The sequence below is a fragment of the Camelina sativa genome, chromosome 14 (assembly GCF_030686135.1).
Source record: "Camelina sativa cultivar CO46 ecotype springtype chromosome 14, ASM3068613v1".
In the NCBI taxonomy this organism is placed as follows: Eukaryota; Viridiplantae; Streptophyta; class Magnoliopsida; order Brassicales; family Brassicaceae; genus Camelina; species Camelina sativa.
In genome coordinates, this window is record NC_141893.1 from 8,737,290 (window position 1) to 8,757,456 (window position 20,167).

Below are 20,167 nucleotides of genomic sequence, written 5' to 3' on the forward strand. Positions count from 1 at the left end.
AAGAAACAATATACTGCTTTGGATCCTAACTAATCCTCATAACGTGTGATAAAAGAAACCTTATGATATACGCAACTTAGACACGGCACAAAAATCGCATGTCCAAAAAAGATTAAGATGTATACTGTTACACATACACAGAATTAATGACATCATTAGTGGTATAAACACATGCAAATTAGTATCGTTTCTACATTTTTTTCATCTACAAATTTTGTTAGAGAATTGTATAGGCATAGAACCATGAAACAACATAGGCTGATTTATTCCAGATTAATTGGATGTGTCTTCTTTCTTTTATTATCATTTTGTTTTTGTCTCTTCTTCGTGACCACCACCCATTCCCAAGTGAACCACCACCGACGTCTACGGCCATGGCCACTGCCAGAATCAGGGCCAGGCCCACCACCCAGCCCATCTCCGTCACCACCACATAACAAAACCACACCGGCAGTATTCTTTTTTGGGGATTCGATCATAGATATGTAGAAGATATAACAATGGGCCTCGACACAACCTCAACAAAGGCCCAAATCCAGTCAAGCCCACACGTTCAAATACAACAGAAGAAGACATTGAAGACAACATCTCACCCTGTCGCAGTCACGCCTGCAAGCACGAAGACCGTTCGTACGAAGGTGAAAACGACGTCTCCAGACAAGACCAATTGCTCTAATAAGAACAAATATGCACCTCTGCAATCTCTGCAAAACAGAGGATGACTCACCCTAGACAGTTGTATATTCTAGATTGTTCTCAAGTAGTGTATATAAGAAACTGTAAACACTCAAAAATATCATAGTATCAGAGCCATTCTAAAATATAAGTTTACAAGACAAATTCACCTTTGTTCTCTCTGTTCTTTCATAGTATCAGAGCCATTCTAAGCTCTAACAGGCATTCTAATGGCTTCCTCATACCCGTTTCCAGACAATGTCCATGTCTCGAGTTCTGTCACTCTGAAACTCAACGACAGCAACTACTTGCTGTGGAAGACTCAATTTGAGTCTCTCCTATCGAGTCACAAGCTCATAGGGTTTGTCAATGGAGCCGTTTCTGCTCCAACAAAGACACGTCAAGTTGTCCAAGACGATGTCTCCAGTGAAGTCACCAACTCGCAGTATGAGTCTTGGTTCTGTACCGATCAGCTTGTCAGGTCGTGGCTGTTTGGGACTCTTTCTGAAGAAGTGTTAGGTCATGTTCACAGCCTCCCCACGGCTCGTGAGATTTGGCTTGCTCTCGCTGAAAACTTCAACAAGAGCAGTGTCGCCAGAGAATTCTCTCTCCGACGCAGTCTTCAGCTTCTGTCAAAGAAGGAAAAATCTCTTTCTACCTACTGTCGTGAATTCAAATCCATTTGTGACTCCCTTAGCTCCATCGGCAAACCAGTTGACGAATCCATGAAGATCTTTGGTTTCTTGAACGGTTTAGGTCGAGAATACGACCCTATAGCAACTGTCATTCAGAGTTCCTTGAGCAAGCTCTCACCTCCTACGTTCAATGATGTTGTGTCGGAAGTCCAAGGATTTGATAACAAACTCCAGTCGTATGATGATGCATCTTCGGTCACTCCTCATCTTGCATTCATGACCGACAAGACAAATCCGTGTGCTCCTCAGTTTCAACCTAGTCAGAGAGGTCGTGGTGGTCGATTTGGCCAAAACAGAGGCAGAGGAGGCTACACTACTCGCGGCAGAGGCTTCTCCCAGCACCAATCTGTCTCTCCGTCTCAAGGACAGCGCCCAATCTGTCAAATTTGTGGCCGCATTGGTCACACAGCTATCAAATGCTACAATCGTTTTGATAACAACTATCAAACTGAAGTTCCCACTCAAGTGTTTGCTTCTCTTCAAGTCTCTGATGATAGTGGTCGTGAGTGGCATCCAGACTCTGCAGCTACGGCTCACATAACATCCTCGACGTCTGGACTGCAGGAAGCAAAAGCTTATGACGGAATTGATGCAATGATGGTTGGTGATGGAGCTTACCTTCCCATCACACATGTTGGATCCACCACCATTTCTTCTGCTAAAGGTACAATTCCCTTACATGAAGTTCTCGTATATCCTGATATAAAGAAAGATCTCTTATCTGTGGGCAAGTTATGTGATGATTATCCTTGTGGAGTGTTCTTTGATTCTAATTCAGTATATATAATTGACTTAACCACTCAGAAAGTGGTGTCCAAGGGTCCTCGTAGAACAGGACTATATGTGCTGCAGAATCAAGTGTTTGTTGCGCTCTACTCAAACCGTCAGTGTACAGCAACCCTGGATACTTGGCATCATCGGTTAGGACACTCAAACTACAAGATTCTACAGCTCCTTCAAGCCAGCAAGGAGATTGAAGTGAATAAGAGCAGAACTTCTCCCATTTGTGAGCCTTGCCAGATGGGAAAGAGTAACAAGTTGCAGTTTTTTTCTTCTGATTCTAGAACTTTAAAAACCCTAGAGAAAGTTCATTGTGATCTCTGGGGGCCATCACCAGTTGTATCAAACCAAGGGTTCAAATATTATGCTGTTTTTATTGATGATCACTCAAGATACTCTTGGTTCTATCCTCTGCGTTTGAAATCCGACTTTACCTCTATATTCATGGCGTTTCAAAAGTTAGTCGAGAATCAGTTTAATACAAAAATCAAGATCTTTCAAAGTGATGGAGGTGGAGAGTTTACAAACAGCACCTTAAAGAAACATTTTCAAGATCATGGCATTCATCATCATCTATCCTGCCCCTACACTCCACAACAAAATGGCCTTGCTGAGAGAAAGCATCGACACTTGGTGGAACTCGGTTTATCTATGTTGTTCCATAGCCACACACCGTTCAAATACTGGGTAGAAGCGTTCTACACTGCAAATTATCTTGTCAACCTTCTTCCCTCCACAGTCTTGCAGAATGTAAGTCCACACGAAGCTCTACTACATGAGAAAGTTGACTACTCTGCTCTACGAGTGTTTGGTTCTGCTTGCTACCCTTGTTTGCGACCCATAACACAACACAAGTTCGATCCTCGCTCTCTACAATGTGTCTTTATTGGCTACAACAATCATTACAAAGGCTATCGGTGTTTATATCCTCCTACAGGGAGAGTATATATATATCAAGACATGTCGTCTTTGATGAATCTACATTTCCATTCAAAGAGCAGTTTCGTCATCTCGTTCCACAATATCAGACGCCACTGCTTCTCGCTTGGCAACAACCGACCGTGCCTCGACCTACATTAGTGACTCCATCTTCAGTCCACCAACCGATAGCCTCTGCAACAGAACTACCACTAGCTTCTGCAACAGACCTACCACATGTTCAACATACAACCAACTCACATCCGCAACCTGAGCCTATCCTTGAACCACATGTTCACACACAAGATGAGTTAGATACCAATAATCAAGTCGACGCAGACATTGACCTCCTCTCTGACTCTGACTCTGAAACTGCAGAAGACACTGAAACAGCAGACACTGCAGTCGCTACTGATCAAAGTGTTATCCCTGCTTTACCAACCAACATTCATCAGATGACTACAAGATCCAAAGATGGGATCCATCGACCAAATCCCATGTATGCTCTGATCGCTTCTAAGTTCACCACTGATGAGCCAAAGAGTATTGTCTCGGCAATGAAACACCCTGAGTGGATTGAGCAGTTATGGAAGAAATTGGCAGAATCCATATGCTGAACACTTGGTCACTGGTGGAACTAACCGATGACATGAACATTTTGGATTCCAAATGGGTCTTTAAAACCAAACACAAGCCTGATGGGGCAATTGATAAGTTGAAAGCTAGACTTGTCGCCCAAGGTTTTGATCAAGAGGAGGGTATCGACTATCTTGAGACGTTCAGTCCAGTGGTAAGAACCGCAACTATACGCCTTGTTCTCGATACTACTGTAGATCATGACTGGTCCTTAAAACAGCTTGATGTCTCCAATGCCTTCCTTCACGGTGAATTGCAAGAACCGGTGTACATGTCTCAACCTTCAGGTTTTGTTGATCCAGCAAAACCAGATTATGTGTGTAAACTCACCAAGGCTCTGTACGGACTCAAACAAGCCCCACGAGCTTGATTTGACACATTTAGCAATTTTCTCCTTGACTTTGGTTTTGAATGTAGTACAGCGGATCCATCCTTGTTTGTGTGTCATCACCAAGGAGAAATACTCATTTTGCTTCTCTATGTGGATGATATTCTTCTTACTGGAAGTGACGACCTACTTCTGGAACAACTCCTCAATGCTCGCAACACTCGATTCTCCATGAAAGACCTTGGTCCTCCACGCTACTTCCTTGGGGTGGAGATTGAATCGTTCAACAATGGTCTGTTTCTGCATCAAACTGCTTATGCTTCTGACATTCTTCACCAAGCTGGCATGTCAGAGTGCAATCCGATGCCAACGCCTCTTCCTCAACATCTAGACAAACCTGACACAACACCGTTCCCGGAACCAACTTACTATCGGAGTCTAGCAGGTAAATTGCAGTATCTTACTATCACTCGACCTGATCTTCAATTTGCTGTCAATTTTATCTGTCAAAAGATGCACGCTCCTACGAACTCAGACTTTGGTCTCCTCAAGCGGATCCTCAGATATCTCAAAGGGACACTCAACATGGGTCTTCCCATCAGAAAACACAACAATCCGGTTTTGTCAGCCTTTTGTGACAGTGATTACGCAGGCTGTAAGGACACAAGACGCTCCACTGGCGGCTTCTGCATCCTTTTGGGATCCACTCTGGTCTCTTGGTCTGCTAAAAGACAATCCACCGTCTCAAACTCCTCCACTGAAGCAGAGTATCGAGCTCTCTCTACTGTTGCTCGTGAACTCACCTGGATCTCATCTCTGCTTCGAGATATTGGAGTACCGCAACATCAACCAAACAAAGTCTTCTGTGATAATCTATCTGCTGTTTATCTCTCCGCCAACCCTGCTCTGCACAATCGCACCAAACATTTCGACAAAGACTTCCACTACATACGAGAGCGGGTGGCACTTGGTCTCATTGAAACACATCACATTCCAGCCCATCTTCAGCTTGCCGATGTCTTCACCAAACCATTACCTCGACCGTCCTTCACTGATCTTCGACGCAAACTTGGTGTGTCTGTTTCTCCGCAACCTTCCACGCCAAGTTTGAGGGAGGGTGTAGAAGATATAACAATGGGCCTCGACACAACCTCAACAAAGGCCCAAATCCAGTCAAGCCCACACGTTCAAATACAACAGAAGAAGACATTGAAGACAACATCTCACCCTGTCGCAGTCACGCCTGCAAGCACGAAGACCGTTCGTATGAAGGTGAAAACGACATCTCCAGACAAGACCAACTGCTCTGATAAGAACAAATATGCACCTCTGCAATCTTTGCAAAACACAGAGGATGAATCACCCTAGACAGCTGTATATTCTAGATTGTTCTTAAGTAGTGTATATAAGAAACTGTAAACACTCAAAAATATCATTATCGAAAATACAAATTTAGAAGACAAATTCACCTTTGTTCTCTCTGTTCTTTGAAGATACGGGAAATAATAATAATCTAACAACAGAAACGAGGTGTAATTTTCCTCCATATGGTATGAATTTTCCATCCGGAGTTGCCACTGATAGATTCAGCAACGGCAAGGTCGCTTCCGATTATATATGTTCGTATACTCTCTCTCTTTCTAATTTCCTCTTCTTATATTGTGTCGACCTTGGCAAATATGTATTCTATTTTTTTTTTTCATAACATACATTACGCTAATATATATATGTTAATTTCATTATTCAATTAAGACAATATATTTGTTTGTTTCTTTAAGTGAACAGAACTTACTCGATCAAAAAAAAAGAAATTGTATAGTACGTATGATTTTGTTTTGATGCTCTCATAATTAACCATTAATTGTAGACAAAATTTTAAGACAAAAAATGAATTGTGCGTTTTGCAGTTAAAAAAAAAATGATTTGATTCTAATCTTGTAGCCGAATTTTTGGGAGTAAAACCAATAGTACCGGCATATTTTGACCCCGATGTACAACTTGAAGACCTTCTCACCGGTGTATCATTTGCTTCTGGTGGTAGTGGCTATTACCCTTTGACACCCAAAATATCAGTAAGATGCAAATAAGTCCCCTCTAGATTATATATTTATATGTCTAAACTTTTACCCTAATCATCTGGGCAAAATATAATCAGAGAGTAAAGTCAATGTTGGACCAGTTGACATATTTTCAACGACATATCACGAGAGTTAAGAGGTTAATAGGGAAAGAGAAGACCGATCAACTTTTAGCCAAGGGCTTATCCGTTGTGGTCGCAGGCAGCAACGATTTGGTTATTACATACTACGGTCAAGGTGCTCAATGGCTCAAAGACGATATTAACTACTATACTTCAAAGATGGCTAACTCTGCCGCAAGTTTTGTTATGGTACGTACCTTACATTTATGCTTTTCATCCATCTTCTATTTTTTCTGAAGTTCATAAATTTCACCAAACGTTCGTTCAATTACTTTATCCCCTAACTAATAAGAATATAAGACAATTGACACCAACAACAACAACAAAACAGGATTTGAAAAATTACATAATTTGGTAATATGTCCATTGATTTTCTAAAACTATATATTATATGATTTATTGTAAGATAAGAAAATACTGAAAAGTGAACTATCATAATAACACAATTTTTAAGCAATATATAACTCAATAAATTTAATTTTAAAAGTGACATATGTGGAAGTAAATTTAATAAATTAAGTCAGGATTAATGTTTAATATATGATGATGTACATACGTAAAGTATAAACCGGATACTATATATGGTGTGTAAATTTCCCTTTCAAAGATATCGCTCTACAGGCACTAACGTAATAACTTAATAACAATAACATATGTATATGGATACAATTGAACAGCAATTATATGAATATGGAGCAAGACAAATAGCAGTGCTGGGAACACCACCACTTGGATGCGTACCATTACAAAGAACTCTAAAAGGAGGTCTTCGTAGAGATTGTGCTCAAGATATAAACTATGCTTCTCAGCTCTTCAACGCCAAACTCTCCATCACTTTGGACGAATTAGCAAAAACCCTACCAAATTCCAATATCATTTACATTGACATATACTCTGCTTTCAGTCACATCATAGAATATTCTTCAGATTATGGTAAATATTGGACCATGGCAAACTTGACTTTTTATAAGTAGTACTACTTTCATGGAGATCATGTTTATATAACTCTTGAGTTGAGAATTAATGCAGGGTTTGAAGAAATAAAGAAAGGTTGTTGTGGAACTGGATTTGTGGAAGCAGGTCCACTTTGCAATCGGTTCACTCCATTTCTGTGCTCCAATGTTTCTGCTTACATGTTTTGGGATGGTTTCTATCCAACCCAACGATTCTATAAAATCTTAACCAAGATACTTTTCGAGAAATACATCCACAAGTTAAATTGAGTAGTGAATCACTTACATTATATTAACTGTATGTTTTTCTTTAAGCTCACGTAGTTATAATAAAATGTAGTGTTATTAATTTATTGTAAGTGGAATATATATTGATCATCAATTGATGATGTTAAGAGAAAATTTCATCACTCTTCACATGGTTTTTAAAGACCAATCCATCATTATACAATGTGGACTAACACACACGTGTCTTGAAGTGCACTCATCAACAATAAGATAAAAACCTCGCGTAATACATTTTTTTATTTTACTAAAAGATAAAATACTGATGCCGTTATGAGAATTCTGTTACTGTTCAAATCTAAATCAATCAGTTCATTTAATTGATACCTATTTTCCGGTACAACTGTTTATATAACGATTTTCTTTATTTTTATTTTTACGTCAACATATTATTATCTATGAGACCCTATGGGTGTGAATGGTTGCAGTGGTTGGGGCGGATAAATCTATCTGCGCACTGAACCGCTTTTTATTTACTATTCAGCAAATGTAGTCCGCAGTGGTGCGGTCCAGATAAAGCATAGACAAGACCGATGCGGACCAACTGCGAACCACTTTTGCTTACAAATAGAATTGGTCCGCAACGGTCTGTAATCCGCCCCAAAAATAGAGCGGTCCAGACCATAGACGGATTTGGCCGCCCTGACCACAATTACCATTCAAACCCTAAAACTTATCAAAGTTCTAGTAGTATTATTTTCTTTATGGATTTCATGTTCTCAAGCTATTCATAATAGTAAAATTTTCAGCGGTTCTTGCATTTGGCGATTCGATTCTTGATACTGGCAACGACAATTTGCTCATGGCAGTGTCAAGAAGCAATTTTATACCATATAGACGCAATTTTCCTTATCATGTTCCAACCGAAAAATTCGGGAACAGAAGAGTTTTATCGGATTTAATTGGTATTAATTGTTCTTAACATATACCAATTTTTTCTAACCACATTCATTGATCATCTATATTAGTATTTTTGCAGCAGTTTTTACTCAAAAATACTAATAAAGAAATTATTTACATTTAATGCTATTAAATTATGTCGACCTCTTATCATTTTATGGGCCTCTTGATAATAATCGATGTACATAATTTATGGGCCTCCGTTTGTTTAGGTTGTAGAAAAATCGAAGTCCAGATTGTAGAAAAATTTACATTGCAATATAAACGACATAAATGATATCCTTAATTACAAAATAAAAAACCTCCTTATTTGTAGAAAAATCAAATAAGGAGAGATTAGAAGAGACATTTAAGTGCCTTACCTACCATCACTGTATATACAGCTTCCTCTACTATAGTAAGTTCATGATACAGTGTGAATAGACATGATTTATACTTACGTTAACAATCATCGCTGAACCTTCCTTACTCTACTATTGAATCAATCAAATACATTTAATGGCAATCAAATACAAAGAGATTAGAAGAGACTTTTAATGGCCTTACCTTAGTTACCATCGCAATATATACACCTTCCTCTACTATAGTAATCATAAAATCATCGATGCCAAAACTTGCTCAATTAAATGTTATATTGATCTTCTACTTGGTCAGCAAGGATTACACTAACTACTACCCTTTATCACGATACTCTACAAACCATTCTAAATAATTCTACTTGCTATCATATCATCTCACATCTTACACAGCAAAATCGCAAAGATCATTTGCTCTTATTCGTCATGGCAGCTTCATTTGCTCTTCTCCGAGACTGCGTCCCTACAAATCTTCATGGAGGATCCAAGTCAAGCTGATATTTTACCTCTTCCATTTCTACAATCCCAATTCGCCTTGACAAAAAATTACAAGGATCTAATCTTCTTCGGCAGTAGAGAACGAAAAATACAAAGAACCTAGATTGATGTCTTTTTGATAAAAGGATATAATGGAGGGTTTAATAACTTTTTCAATCTTTTTTTGAATGTTTTTAATACTTTTTCTGGGTCAAAAAAAATATTCATAATTTTAAACATACAAATTATACTTATGTTTTAAGTAAAAAATAATTACTAGATTTACAGAAATTAGGCAAAAAATTGTCTATATTATTAGATTAGTATATACATAAAATAACATAATATCATTCAGTTATACACATTAACACATATTATTAAGTCATACAATGATGAGAGATAAATAGATTTTTGAAAATAATCAGACAACAAACTTAGACACAAATTATATTTTAATAATTTATAGATTATATTGATAAAAAATAAAATAAAAATTTGTCCCGCGGTACACCGCAGGTCTTGATCTAGTTTTAAAATAAAAAAAGACTATTGTTATGAATAGGAATGTAATCTGTGTGTATTGATAGAACGATCAAAGTATTTATACAAGGGAGATCCTAAATATAAGGAATGTACGATAAGCCTAAATCTAGAGTAGATTACAACAATAGATATGTATCCTTATCTCTATACCCCCCCTCCCCCCGCCCCCCCCTTCAAGTTGGAGGGGAGAAATCTTGAATCTCCAACTTGGAGAGCAAGTACGCAAATGTCGGAGCAGGAAGAGCTTTAGTAAGAATGTCCGCAGGCTGCTCCTTAGTATCAATGTGATCAGTAGTGATAAGCTTTTCTTGAACTGCATCACGCACGAAATGACAGTCTGATTCAATGTGTTTGGTCCGTTCATGAAAAACGAGATTAGCAGCAATATACAATGCTGATTGACTGTCACAAAACAACCGCATCGGTTGAGGATGCCAAACGTAGATAGCAACTGCTTAAGCCATTTAAGTTCTTTTAAAAGTATACGCCATAACACAATATTCCGATTCAGAAGAAGACATAGACACGGTATCCTGTTTCTTTGTCTTCCAAGATATCGCAGATGATCCAAGAAGAACAATGTAGGCACTAAGAGAGCGACGAGTTAACGCACAACCATTCCAATCAACATCACAATAAGCGGTTAGACGAAGATCAGAATCAGCTGGAAGAAGAATACCGTGACCCGGAGATCCCTTAAGATAATGAACCGTACGAATGGCAACCTCCCAATGAGCTTGACGAGGCGCTTTCATAAACTGGGACAAAATGTGAACAACATAACACAACTCGGGTCTGGTGAAAGTCAAGTAAATGAGCCTACCTACCAAACGCTGATAGGCTTCTTGTTTGTCAAAGAAGGGACTAGCATCCCGAAGAAGTTTATGATTAACCTCAATAGGTGTAGGAACAGGTTTGGAGCCAAGAAGACCAGTTTGCGTTGAGAAATAAATATGCCTTCTGTATTCTGAGCTACTTCAATGCCAAGGAAATAATTGAGCTTCCCTAAATCCTTCATGTGAATACACTGACTAAGGTAGTTCTTAAATCGCTGAATAGTAGAGAGATCATTACCGGAGATGACAAAATCATCCACATAGACCAATATATGTAGACAAACATTCCCTTTGATGTAAGAAAAATGAGAGTAATCGGGTTTGCTTTGCTTAAAGCCATAAGTCTTCAATGCAGTACTTAACTTCACAAACCAACAATGAGGCGCTTGTTTAAGCCCGTAGATAGACTTACGCAAGCGACAAACCTTAGTAGGATCCAGATTCTCAAAACCAGGAGGGAACTTCATATAAATCTCCTCATGCAAATCACCATGTAAAAACGCATTTTGAACATCCATTTGGTGTACTTCCCATCATTTGGCAGCTGCAATCTCAAGGAGAACTCGCACAGTTGTAGACTTAGCAACCGGAGCAAATGTGTCAGTGTAGTTGAAACCTTCACGTTGACGCTTACCAAAAGCCACTAAACGGGATTTGTAGCAAGAAATCTTACCATCAGAATGATGTTTGATCTTACACACCCATTTACTACCAATCATTGTCTTTCCAGGAGGAAGAGTTGTTTCATCCCATGTGTGTTGCATTGTAAGAGAAGAATACTCATTATTCATAGAGTCATTCCAAACATCGTCCAAAATTTCTTCTTTATAGCTAGTAGGCTCAATGGCTGAAGTTATAGCAGCTAAGAAAGCCCTGTGCCCTGGAGAAAAATTAGCTTGCGGAAGATAAGTGGCGATGGGATAAGGTGTGTTACTTGGGACCGAATGAGGAGAACCAGGATTAAGAGACAATGAAGCGAGAGAGGGGGAAGCTTGTAGATGTGAAGTCTTAAAAACATAGTCTTTGAGTAAAACAGAGGGTTGTCGCACCCGATGACCACGACCGAGTAACTCAGGAATACTAGGTGATGGAGCATCAGATTTATCAGTTAACACAAGAGACACCAAAGTAGGAGAAGATGTAGACTCAAATATCGGTGGAACACCAGACCGAGGAGAGATAGGTGGTGAAGATACTGGAGTAATAGACTGTTCATCAGGAGGAGAACTCGTAGAGGGAGAAGTAGGAGCAGGATTAGGTAGTGAAGCAGGAACAAAGCTGGTAGTAGGCAAAGGACTCGGTAGAATAGAGTCTAATGGAGGATGTATCAAAGGAGCAGGTGCCAATAACGGAGTAGAGGGACGTAATGTGGGTGACCAGGCATCAGTAAAGTCATATGTAGGAGACATAGGAGGTGGTACATAAGTAGAATGTGAAACACCGGGAAACTGATCTTCAAGGAAAATAACATCACGACTTGTAAAAAATTCTTTTCTCTCAATGTCGTAGAGCCTCCAAGCTTTCTTACCATAAGGATAACCAACAAAGATACATTTTCTGCTGCGGTCACTGAACTTGTCCTTATCACGCGAACGCCTGTGAGAATAACACAAACAACCAAACGTGCGCAGTAAGTCATAAGTAGGAGGAGTACCATAAAGCATTTCATACGGAGTTTTCCCGTGAAGCAGAGGAGTAGGGGTGCGATAAATCAGATGAGAAACAGTCAACACACTTTCTCCCCATAACAGAACCAGAATCTGAGCCTGAAAAAGAAGGGCACGGGCAACATTGAGGATGTGCCGGTGTTTGCGTTCTACTCGACCATTCTGCTGTGGTGTATCAACGCAAGATGTCTGATGTTCAATGCCATGTTATCGAAAGAAAGAAGAAAGAGCCATGAACTCAGTCCCATTATTCGTACGAACAGCTTTGATTGGTCGGCCAAACTGTTTTTCACTCATGGCACAAAAATTGTGAATTAAACCTTTGACTTCAGACTTGGCTAACATAAGATAAATCCACACAACTCTAGAGTAGTCATCAACAATGGTTAAGAAATAAGCAGCTCCACAAGAAGAAAGAGTGTGATAGGGTCCCCAAACATCACAATGTATCAAGACAAAAGGATTTGTAGCTTTTAAAACTCTCATTAAAAACAGTGCGTGTTTGTTAGCACGAAAACAGACATCACAGGAATGTGTATCTCTAAAATCAACTTTTAAACTGTCAAAAACCGGTAATGTAGAAAGCACTTTGTAGGAAGGATGACCAAGACGACAATGCCATAAAACAGAAGGAGAAATGTTTCCCTTGCTAGCTTGATGAGCGTGTGCAACCTTGACACCCTTGAAGTAGTATACCCCCTCTCACTCTTCACCGGCGCCAATCAGGGTCCTCGTAAAACGGTCATGTAAAACACATAGAGTATCAGTGAAAATAGCAATGCAGTCGGTTTGTTTAAGAAGGCGAGACACCAAAATCAGAGTACAAGTAAAGTCGGGAACTCAGAGAACATTGGAAAAAGAATAATCCTTATTCAATTGTAATGTTCCTATTTTGGTAGCTCGAGAAGCAGTGCCATCAGGAAAAGTAACCGCAGAAGGAATTATATCAAGAGTATTGCGCAACAAAGACAAATCGCCTGTCATATGATGTGAGACACCAGTATCTATAATAACATTAGTGAGTTCAGTTTTACCAGACAGTCTTTTCGTAGATAGTTGACTATGTTGATTCTAGAGCAGAGTGATGAGGGTGGAGATTTGATCCGTAGGTATAGGAGAAAGTGCGTTGTTGACGTTAGTTGAGGCTGCATTCATACGGCCACGACCGCGACCACCAGAGGAGTATGACCGGCCACCACCACGACCGCGAGTACTCTGGCCTGCAGTTGAGGAAGATCGTTGTTGTTCAAAGAACCAATCAGAGTAACCATGTAGAAGGAAACATTCTAAAGCTTCATGACCCTTACGTTTGCAGTGAGTGCAGAGACAATTCGGATCACGACTTTGAGTGGTAACAGCAGCAACTGTAGGAGAGGTAGGAGGAGCAAATTCTGTCTTGACGGAGAAGCCAACATCATCTTTCTTGACTTCAAAGGCACGCATGTTGTTGATATGTTGCTCAGCCCAAATAACACGCGAGTAAACAATATTCAAGTCAGGTAGCGGGTCTTCATCAATGATTTGAGACCAAATGGTGCTGAAACGAGACTCATCAAGTCCAAAGAGAAACTTGTGAACCCTTCTATCTTCACGTTCCTTGTCAAGTTCAGGAGCAGTAGCACAAGTGCATGAAGTAGTAGATGTAAAAGTCTGTAACTCTTCCCAAAGTTTGGAGAGACGACCATAGAACTCAAGAACAGACTGACCGTTTTGTTTGCAGTTGTTTATCTCCTCCTCCAAGAGATGTTTTCGAACATCGTTGACGTTTTAGAAATTCCCAGAGTTTGAAAGCCTCAGGAACATGAGCAACGGTAGAACAAACTTGCGGATCGATAGCAGTGCGTATCCAACCCACAATCATAGAATTGGTAGAGATCCATCGAGCAAGATCAGGATTAGAGGTCGGTTTGGTGATCGAACCATCAATAAACGCTATCTTCTGCTTAGCTTGAAGAGAATTCCAAAGCCCTGTTGCCCATTCAGAGTAATTATCACCACGAAGTAAGACCGGGGTGATAAGAGAACCCGAATTATCAGATGGATGTAAAGTATATGGAGTCTCCAAAGAGAATTGTTCCACAACGGTAGACATAAAAGTAGACGTAGACGTAGGAGTAGTAGAAATAGAAAAATAAGTATTATATAGAGAAGCGGAAGCAAGAGAGAATCAATATCAATATCAAAGCGAAAAAATTGTGGATCAAAGATCGATTTTAAGCTTTGATACCATGTTATGAATAGGAATGTAATCTGTGTGTATTGATAGAACGATCAAAGATTTATACAAGGGAGATCCTAAATATAAGGAATGTAGGATAAGCCTAAATCTAGAGTAGATTACAACAAAATATATGTATCCTTATCTCTATAACTGTTATATATCTATATTTTACCTGCCTTCCAAAACCATGTTGTTGCTCGGTGATGACTCCCATTTCATGTTTAAATTCGGGTGATCACGTGTTTTGGGACTTCGCACATCCTTCTGAGCTATGTTCCTTTGTTATTGGACATCAGGACATGCATGTATTGTCTCTTATAAGAATTGATGCAACCTAGTTATTTTATCATCAACTGCTCGGGGTAGATTTTCGGTTATGGTGATACATTGGCCGATCAACTAGAGAAAATTCATTTGTTTGAACTGAAACAATCGAGAGTTCCAGGAAGCAAATAAGATCTAACAACCATAATAACGATCATGAAACCTCGGGAACAGTTGTTCTCCCGATGGTCCTCAGGACCTCGCACGTAGAAACCAGCTGGCTACACTTTAGTTTAGCACCATTAACACCTTGCTGCGTCTGAGCCAAATAAGAGACACAATGATGTCCATCTTAAAGGGCAATATAGTTCTTACTCTTTTCCAGTAATTTTTTTTTTAATGTTAAGATAATGGTATTAACTTTTTTTCTTCTTATTAATGGTAGGAATCATTTAATTTTTGTTTATTTTTTAAACAAACATTATTTAATATTAGTTACACAAAATTCAATCAATGAAAAAATAATCTGCATAATATAATTTGTTAAAAGTTAAAACTAATAAAAACCTAATTAATTTTGCATAGATTTGTGAGAAAATCATCTATTTTAAAAGAAAAGAATTATCTTAAAAATCATTTATTACTTTGGTATTGATCACCTAATTTTTATATATTTTGCTTTAATTCTCTGCAAAATACCTAATCACAATTCATAATAACACATAGATATTTTTACCTACAAACGTGTAAAATACTAAAATTTGCTTATAACCAAAACATAAAACCCTAGTCAATGATTCCTACACGTAGATAAACTGTTTTTTTGGTTCTGAACTCAAATCTTTTCTGTTAATTTTTTTGAGATAATAAATATTTCCATATATCTTTTTAATAATGTTTCCTTCTTTTTTTTCTCTCTTTGTTTAACCTTTTCCATTCATTAAAAAGGTTCCCAATTCTTTTTTTACCAATAAGAAATTGAAATTGGTCAGATCTCTCTATAAATAGGGGAACCTTCAACCTCAATTCCCCAAAACCTTTTTAGACTATCAATCGCTGCGTCTTATTTCTCTTCTTCGAAAAATCACTCACTTTCTTTCCTTTGTTTCTGCTACTACTATGACGTCCAACAAGATCATCCTCAAGAGTTCCGACGGTGAATCTTTCGAGGTAGACGAAGCTGTTGCTGTTGAGTCCCAGACGATCAAGCACATGATCGAGGAAGACTGTGCCAGTAACGGAATCCCGCTTCCTAATGTCACTGGAGCCACCTTGGCTAAGGTAATTGCGTACTGCAAGAAGCACGTGGAGGCCGCCTCTGAGGCTGATGGTGTTGACAAGGATTTATGTGGTTCCAACGAGAACGATGAGCTTAAGAATTGGGATACCGAATTCCTTAAAGTCGATCAGCCTACTCTCTTCGATCTTATTCTGGTTTGTGCTTGTTTCACTTTTGTTGTTGGTTTTGATGTTCTTTTGGATTAGGGTTTCTTTTTCTTTTTTTTGATTTGGAATTTAGGTTTGCCGACTCTGTTAGGGTTTATTTAAGTGTCTGTTTTGATTCTGTTGATTTTGCGTGATTGTTGTGTAACCCTTTGGGTTTTTTTTTTGCAGGCTGCTAACTATCTGAACATCAGTGGACTTCTTGACCTTACGTGCCAGGCCGTGGCTGATCAGATGAAAGGCAAAACTCCAGATGAGATGCGTGCTCACTTCAACATCAAGAACGATTACACACAGGAGGAAGAAGAGGAGGTTCGCAATGAGAACAAGTGGGCGTTCGAGTGATTGGATTGGGACTTCCGGTGTTCCTCTAGGACAACTTAGTCTTTAGTCTTTCTTCTTTCTTAGATTTGGATTGTCTTTTTTTATTTTTTTATCTTCTTTTGGTTTGGAGTTGTCTTTAGAATTCAAGATGAAAACCGAATGCTTTTGTTTCTACTAACAAGATCTATTTGTTTTTATGGAAAATATTTTAAGAAGAAAGTGTTGGTCTTTGTTTAATATTATTATAACCTTCTTGCTATGATTTGTCCTCCAATGGTGTCTTTGTCTTTATTCAAAGACATTGTGTGTTCTTCTCTTTAGATATTAATCTTCGCGACTGGTTACAACGAATGTACTCCTTACGCTGTACATTCCATTAGACCATGTGATTGATCCAAATGCATCTTCTTTAAGCGTGGAGGATGTGGTTGATGAAAAGATCACTTGGTAGCTAAGTTTATCTCCTATCTTTCTGAAGTGTAGTCTTCTTGGTATAACTCTGACTAGTAACCCTTCTGGTGCATCGATGCTCACAGTGTAGATAGTATTTTCATCTCCAATGAGGCGTGATGCTACATTTGTCACTGTTCTGCTTACCGTTCTTTTTGCTTTACTATTGAAGTTTGATATTGAGATTGATGGGTAGTTGATGTTAGATATGTCTGCTCTGTTGCTTTGTTCTAGACAAACATAACCTTTTGGTATGCGCTTTGAGATTTTTCTGATCTGGTCTGAAATATACCCAAAGTAGCATAGAAAGTTCAGGTAATCCATGTGATTGGTTTCATAAACCAGTCCAGGGGAAGAAGGTCCAAATATAGTAACCTGCCCAGCACCAAAGTCATAAGGTGTGGCCTTGGCTCCTGCTTCTGTAGTTATATGGGTTCCTGAGTTGGTCATTTGCACAGCTGCAGATAGAGTGTAAGAGTTGGATTACAATGTGGCTCGACTGATATGTAATTCGTAACTGGTATCTACTCGATTTTGATTTCTCACCTGTTGTCATGATGGCGGATCTGATTGCTGCAGGACTCCATGAAGGGTGTCTGGATTTGAGTCGAGCAGCAATCCCGGAGACATGGGGGCATGCCATTGAAGTTCCTGATTCAATGTTGAAGAATGGCGGTGGCTTTCCTTCTGGTGCAACATTTATGTCACCTACTAACCACGATGCCAGTATGTTGACCCCAGGTGCTGCAATATCAGGCTGTAACAGGTTTCTCATGGAGTTAATTTGTTGAAAATGAACTGTTTATATATCAATTTTTTCTAGAAGATTCTGTGAAATTCTCTGTGGAGATCATATTATTATTTATGGTGAATCTAAGGGCTTACATACCTTGAGGATGCTTCTGGTAAGCAAGAAAGGTCCTCTTGATGAGAAGGATGGTATGGATGGTGCTAATATATGTCCTGTTCGTGATCTTGTAGGCATGATCGTTGCAATTGGTTCTCTACAATATGGATTTTGATATATTAGTGTTTTTTTTTAAAGCAATATCTTGTGAGAAATGAGACATCTTACTTTGCATCTTGTCCTTTGGTTTTACTATTGTCACTAGAAATGAGGGATCAATATAAGACATATCCAATGCCTCGTCGCCAATAAGTACCATACCAACACCTCCAAGTCTCTTAACCTCTTCGCTTTTCCACTGGATCACCTGGTTACCAAGATCACTGTCGCACACAACAATCTTTCCGTTAACAATGGTTTGGTTCATTGTATCAGGTGCGCAGTTCCTAAAGAGTTGCAGTTATGTTGTCTTGTTAGTACAGATATAAAAAAGTTACTCTATAATGTTAAGATGCAATTGTTACCTAGCAGCTTCCTCATCAGCATCTGTCTTCTTGGCTGATCGTGCGTCTATAAGTGGGTTAGCCTGAGAACCATCTATATTAGCAATATTTATTCCAGACCCCTGCAAAAAAAATTATTTAAGTACAATTAGGATGTTAAATGGATGGAGATTTATCAGTTTCAGGCATTTCCTTAGTACTTTAATTAATCTGCTTGTATCTCCTCCCAGAAGAATGTTGGAATCAAAGCCACGATCAATAGTGTTGGCAGCAACAGTGATCATCCATGGAGCAGCATTAACCACACTTTGACTCGATGGGCCAGAATTTCCTGCGGAGCAAACGACAGTGATCCCTCTTTCCACGGCATGAAATGACCCGATGGCAAGCGGATCTTCAAGTAAATTGTTTGGCCATAAGCCCATTGATACTGATATGACATCAACTCCATCTGCGATCGCATCATCAAATGCAGCTAGAATGCTGGAACCACGGCAGCCCATAAGTGAGCATGCTCTGTACATAGCTATTCTTGAATTTGGTGAACCTCCTCTCATAGTCCCACTTGCCAGGCCGTAGTAGGATGCATCAGAGATTATATTCCCTGCTGCTATGGATACCACATGTGTCCCGTGCCCCAAGAAGTCTCGTGTGGTGTCTCATAATCAGGGTCTAAGAAGAATGATGAATTGTAATACCTTGCTCCTATTAGTTTTCTGTTTATGTAGCAACGTTTAACATAAGTCCACAGTGGTAAGTTCTAACATAGTATATGGCATCTTTACATGTTTGCTACTTTCTTCAGGTTCTTTTTACCTATTGCAATGGAAAGAACCAGGCTGCGTCTTCTTCCCTCTCATGCAAGTGCCCTTCCATCTCTCTGGGACTGGACCCATACGCCTATCGTCAAAGCTCTGTGCCTCGGGCCAGATTCCTGTTTTCTTTTTTAGAATATACTGCATTGAGTGTTTGTTTCACTGGAAGTCAAGAAAAGCGCATATAAACATTTCATTGCTTCATACAGTTCACCTGAATCAACGAAGCCGATAATGGTTTCTCCTTCATGCACATCCAATTCTTGTTGATAGTTCATTTCAGAGAAGTAAGTCTCTCTTTGATAACTTTCTTGCACCAAAAAATCCCATGAACGAGTTGTGTGGAGCTGTAACATCTGATCAGGGAAGACAGATACTACTCCCGGTTGCTTGGCCATGAGGTGTGCTTCATCTTCTGATAAATGGGCTGCAAATCCAGAGAATCCATGTTTGTATCTGTGCATGCGGGTTTTGTCGCTCCTGATGTATGTAAGATACTGTCTAAATATTTGCAATATATGAATCATGGTTAGAAAATCAAAGAGTTATGGATTTAGTTCTCACCGCTTTAACAGTGAGCTCAGAAGTTCAACATGGTCATTGTCTGTTGAGCCATCAGAGGATGCTGCTCCCATGTATATGATATAATCTCCTGATTTACTTGTTTCAGACTTGCATTTTTGGATAACAGACAGAAAAAGATACATCACTAAGATGATGGTGACAGTGGGGCATCTCCTCATCGCTGAACTACAAGAAACAGGACAAGAATGTTTCCAGTTTGCTTATAACTCTTGCTTTATGTTTCCACGTTAAAATCTGTGAGTATTTATTAATAGTCACTATCACAAACATATATAATATCATAAGTGTTAGGTTAGCTTTTGTACATTGCCTATTTTAATGGGGGAGTGAATGTATTTCATTCCACACACATAGTCATGCATGCCCTTTGTGTGAAAGCAAGATTGCCTGACTTCCAGGAGACTTTTTCTGCATGGATAGACTATGTACAATGAGAGTGTTGAATAAATTTTTCAACTGTTTAATT

General features: G+C 39.1%; 2 protein-coding genes and 2 pseudogenes across 4 annotated transcripts; 2 read left to right on the forward strand and 2 right to left on the reverse strand.

The window, feature by feature from the left end:
- The first annotated feature begins 170 nt into the window (after positions 1-170).
- Positions 171-7,455, forward strand: LOC104740714 (GDSL esterase/lipase At1g20120-like). The gene is made up of 6 exons (XM_010461396.3): positions 171-479; positions 5,524-5,651; positions 5,974-6,104; positions 6,188-6,421; positions 6,910-7,165; positions 7,262-7,455. Exons 1-6 carry the CDS (start codon positions 172-174, stop codon positions 7,453-7,455), a joined length of 1,251 nt encoding a protein of 416 aa, XP_010459698.2. The 5' UTR covers position 171.
- Positions 7,456-12,712: 5,257 nt separating this feature from the next.
- LOC147927971 (uncharacterized) lies at positions 12,713-14,341 on the reverse strand (annotated as a pseudogene). Its single transcript, XR_015580772.1, has 2 exons — positions 13,557-14,341; positions 12,713-13,469 (listed from the first exon to the last, which is right to left on the reverse strand). The product of XR_015580772.1 is annotated as an uncharacterized LOC147927971 (transcript).
- Positions 14,342-15,470: 1,129 nt separating this feature from the next.
- Positions 15,471-16,760, forward strand: LOC104740716 (SKP1-like protein 4). The gene is made up of 2 exons (XM_010461397.3): positions 15,471-16,168; positions 16,349-16,760. The coding sequence occupies exons 1-2, from the start codon at positions 15,854-15,856 to the stop codon at positions 16,520-16,522; spliced, it is 489 nt and encodes a 162-aa protein (XP_010459699.1). The 5' UTR covers positions 15,471-15,853; the 3' UTR covers positions 16,523-16,760.
- On the reverse strand, positions 16,708-19,945 carry LOC104740715 (subtilisin-like protease SBT5.1; annotated as a pseudogene). Its single transcript, XR_015579349.1, has 9 exons — positions 19,681-19,945; positions 19,331-19,596; positions 19,118-19,235; positions 18,502-19,017; positions 18,323-18,423; positions 18,004-18,244; positions 17,841-17,960; positions 17,498-17,708; positions 16,708-17,409 (listed from the first exon to the last, which is right to left on the reverse strand). The product of XR_015579349.1 is annotated as a subtilisin-like protease SBT5.1 (transcript).
- Between the last annotated feature and the right edge of the window lie 222 nt (positions 19,946-20,167).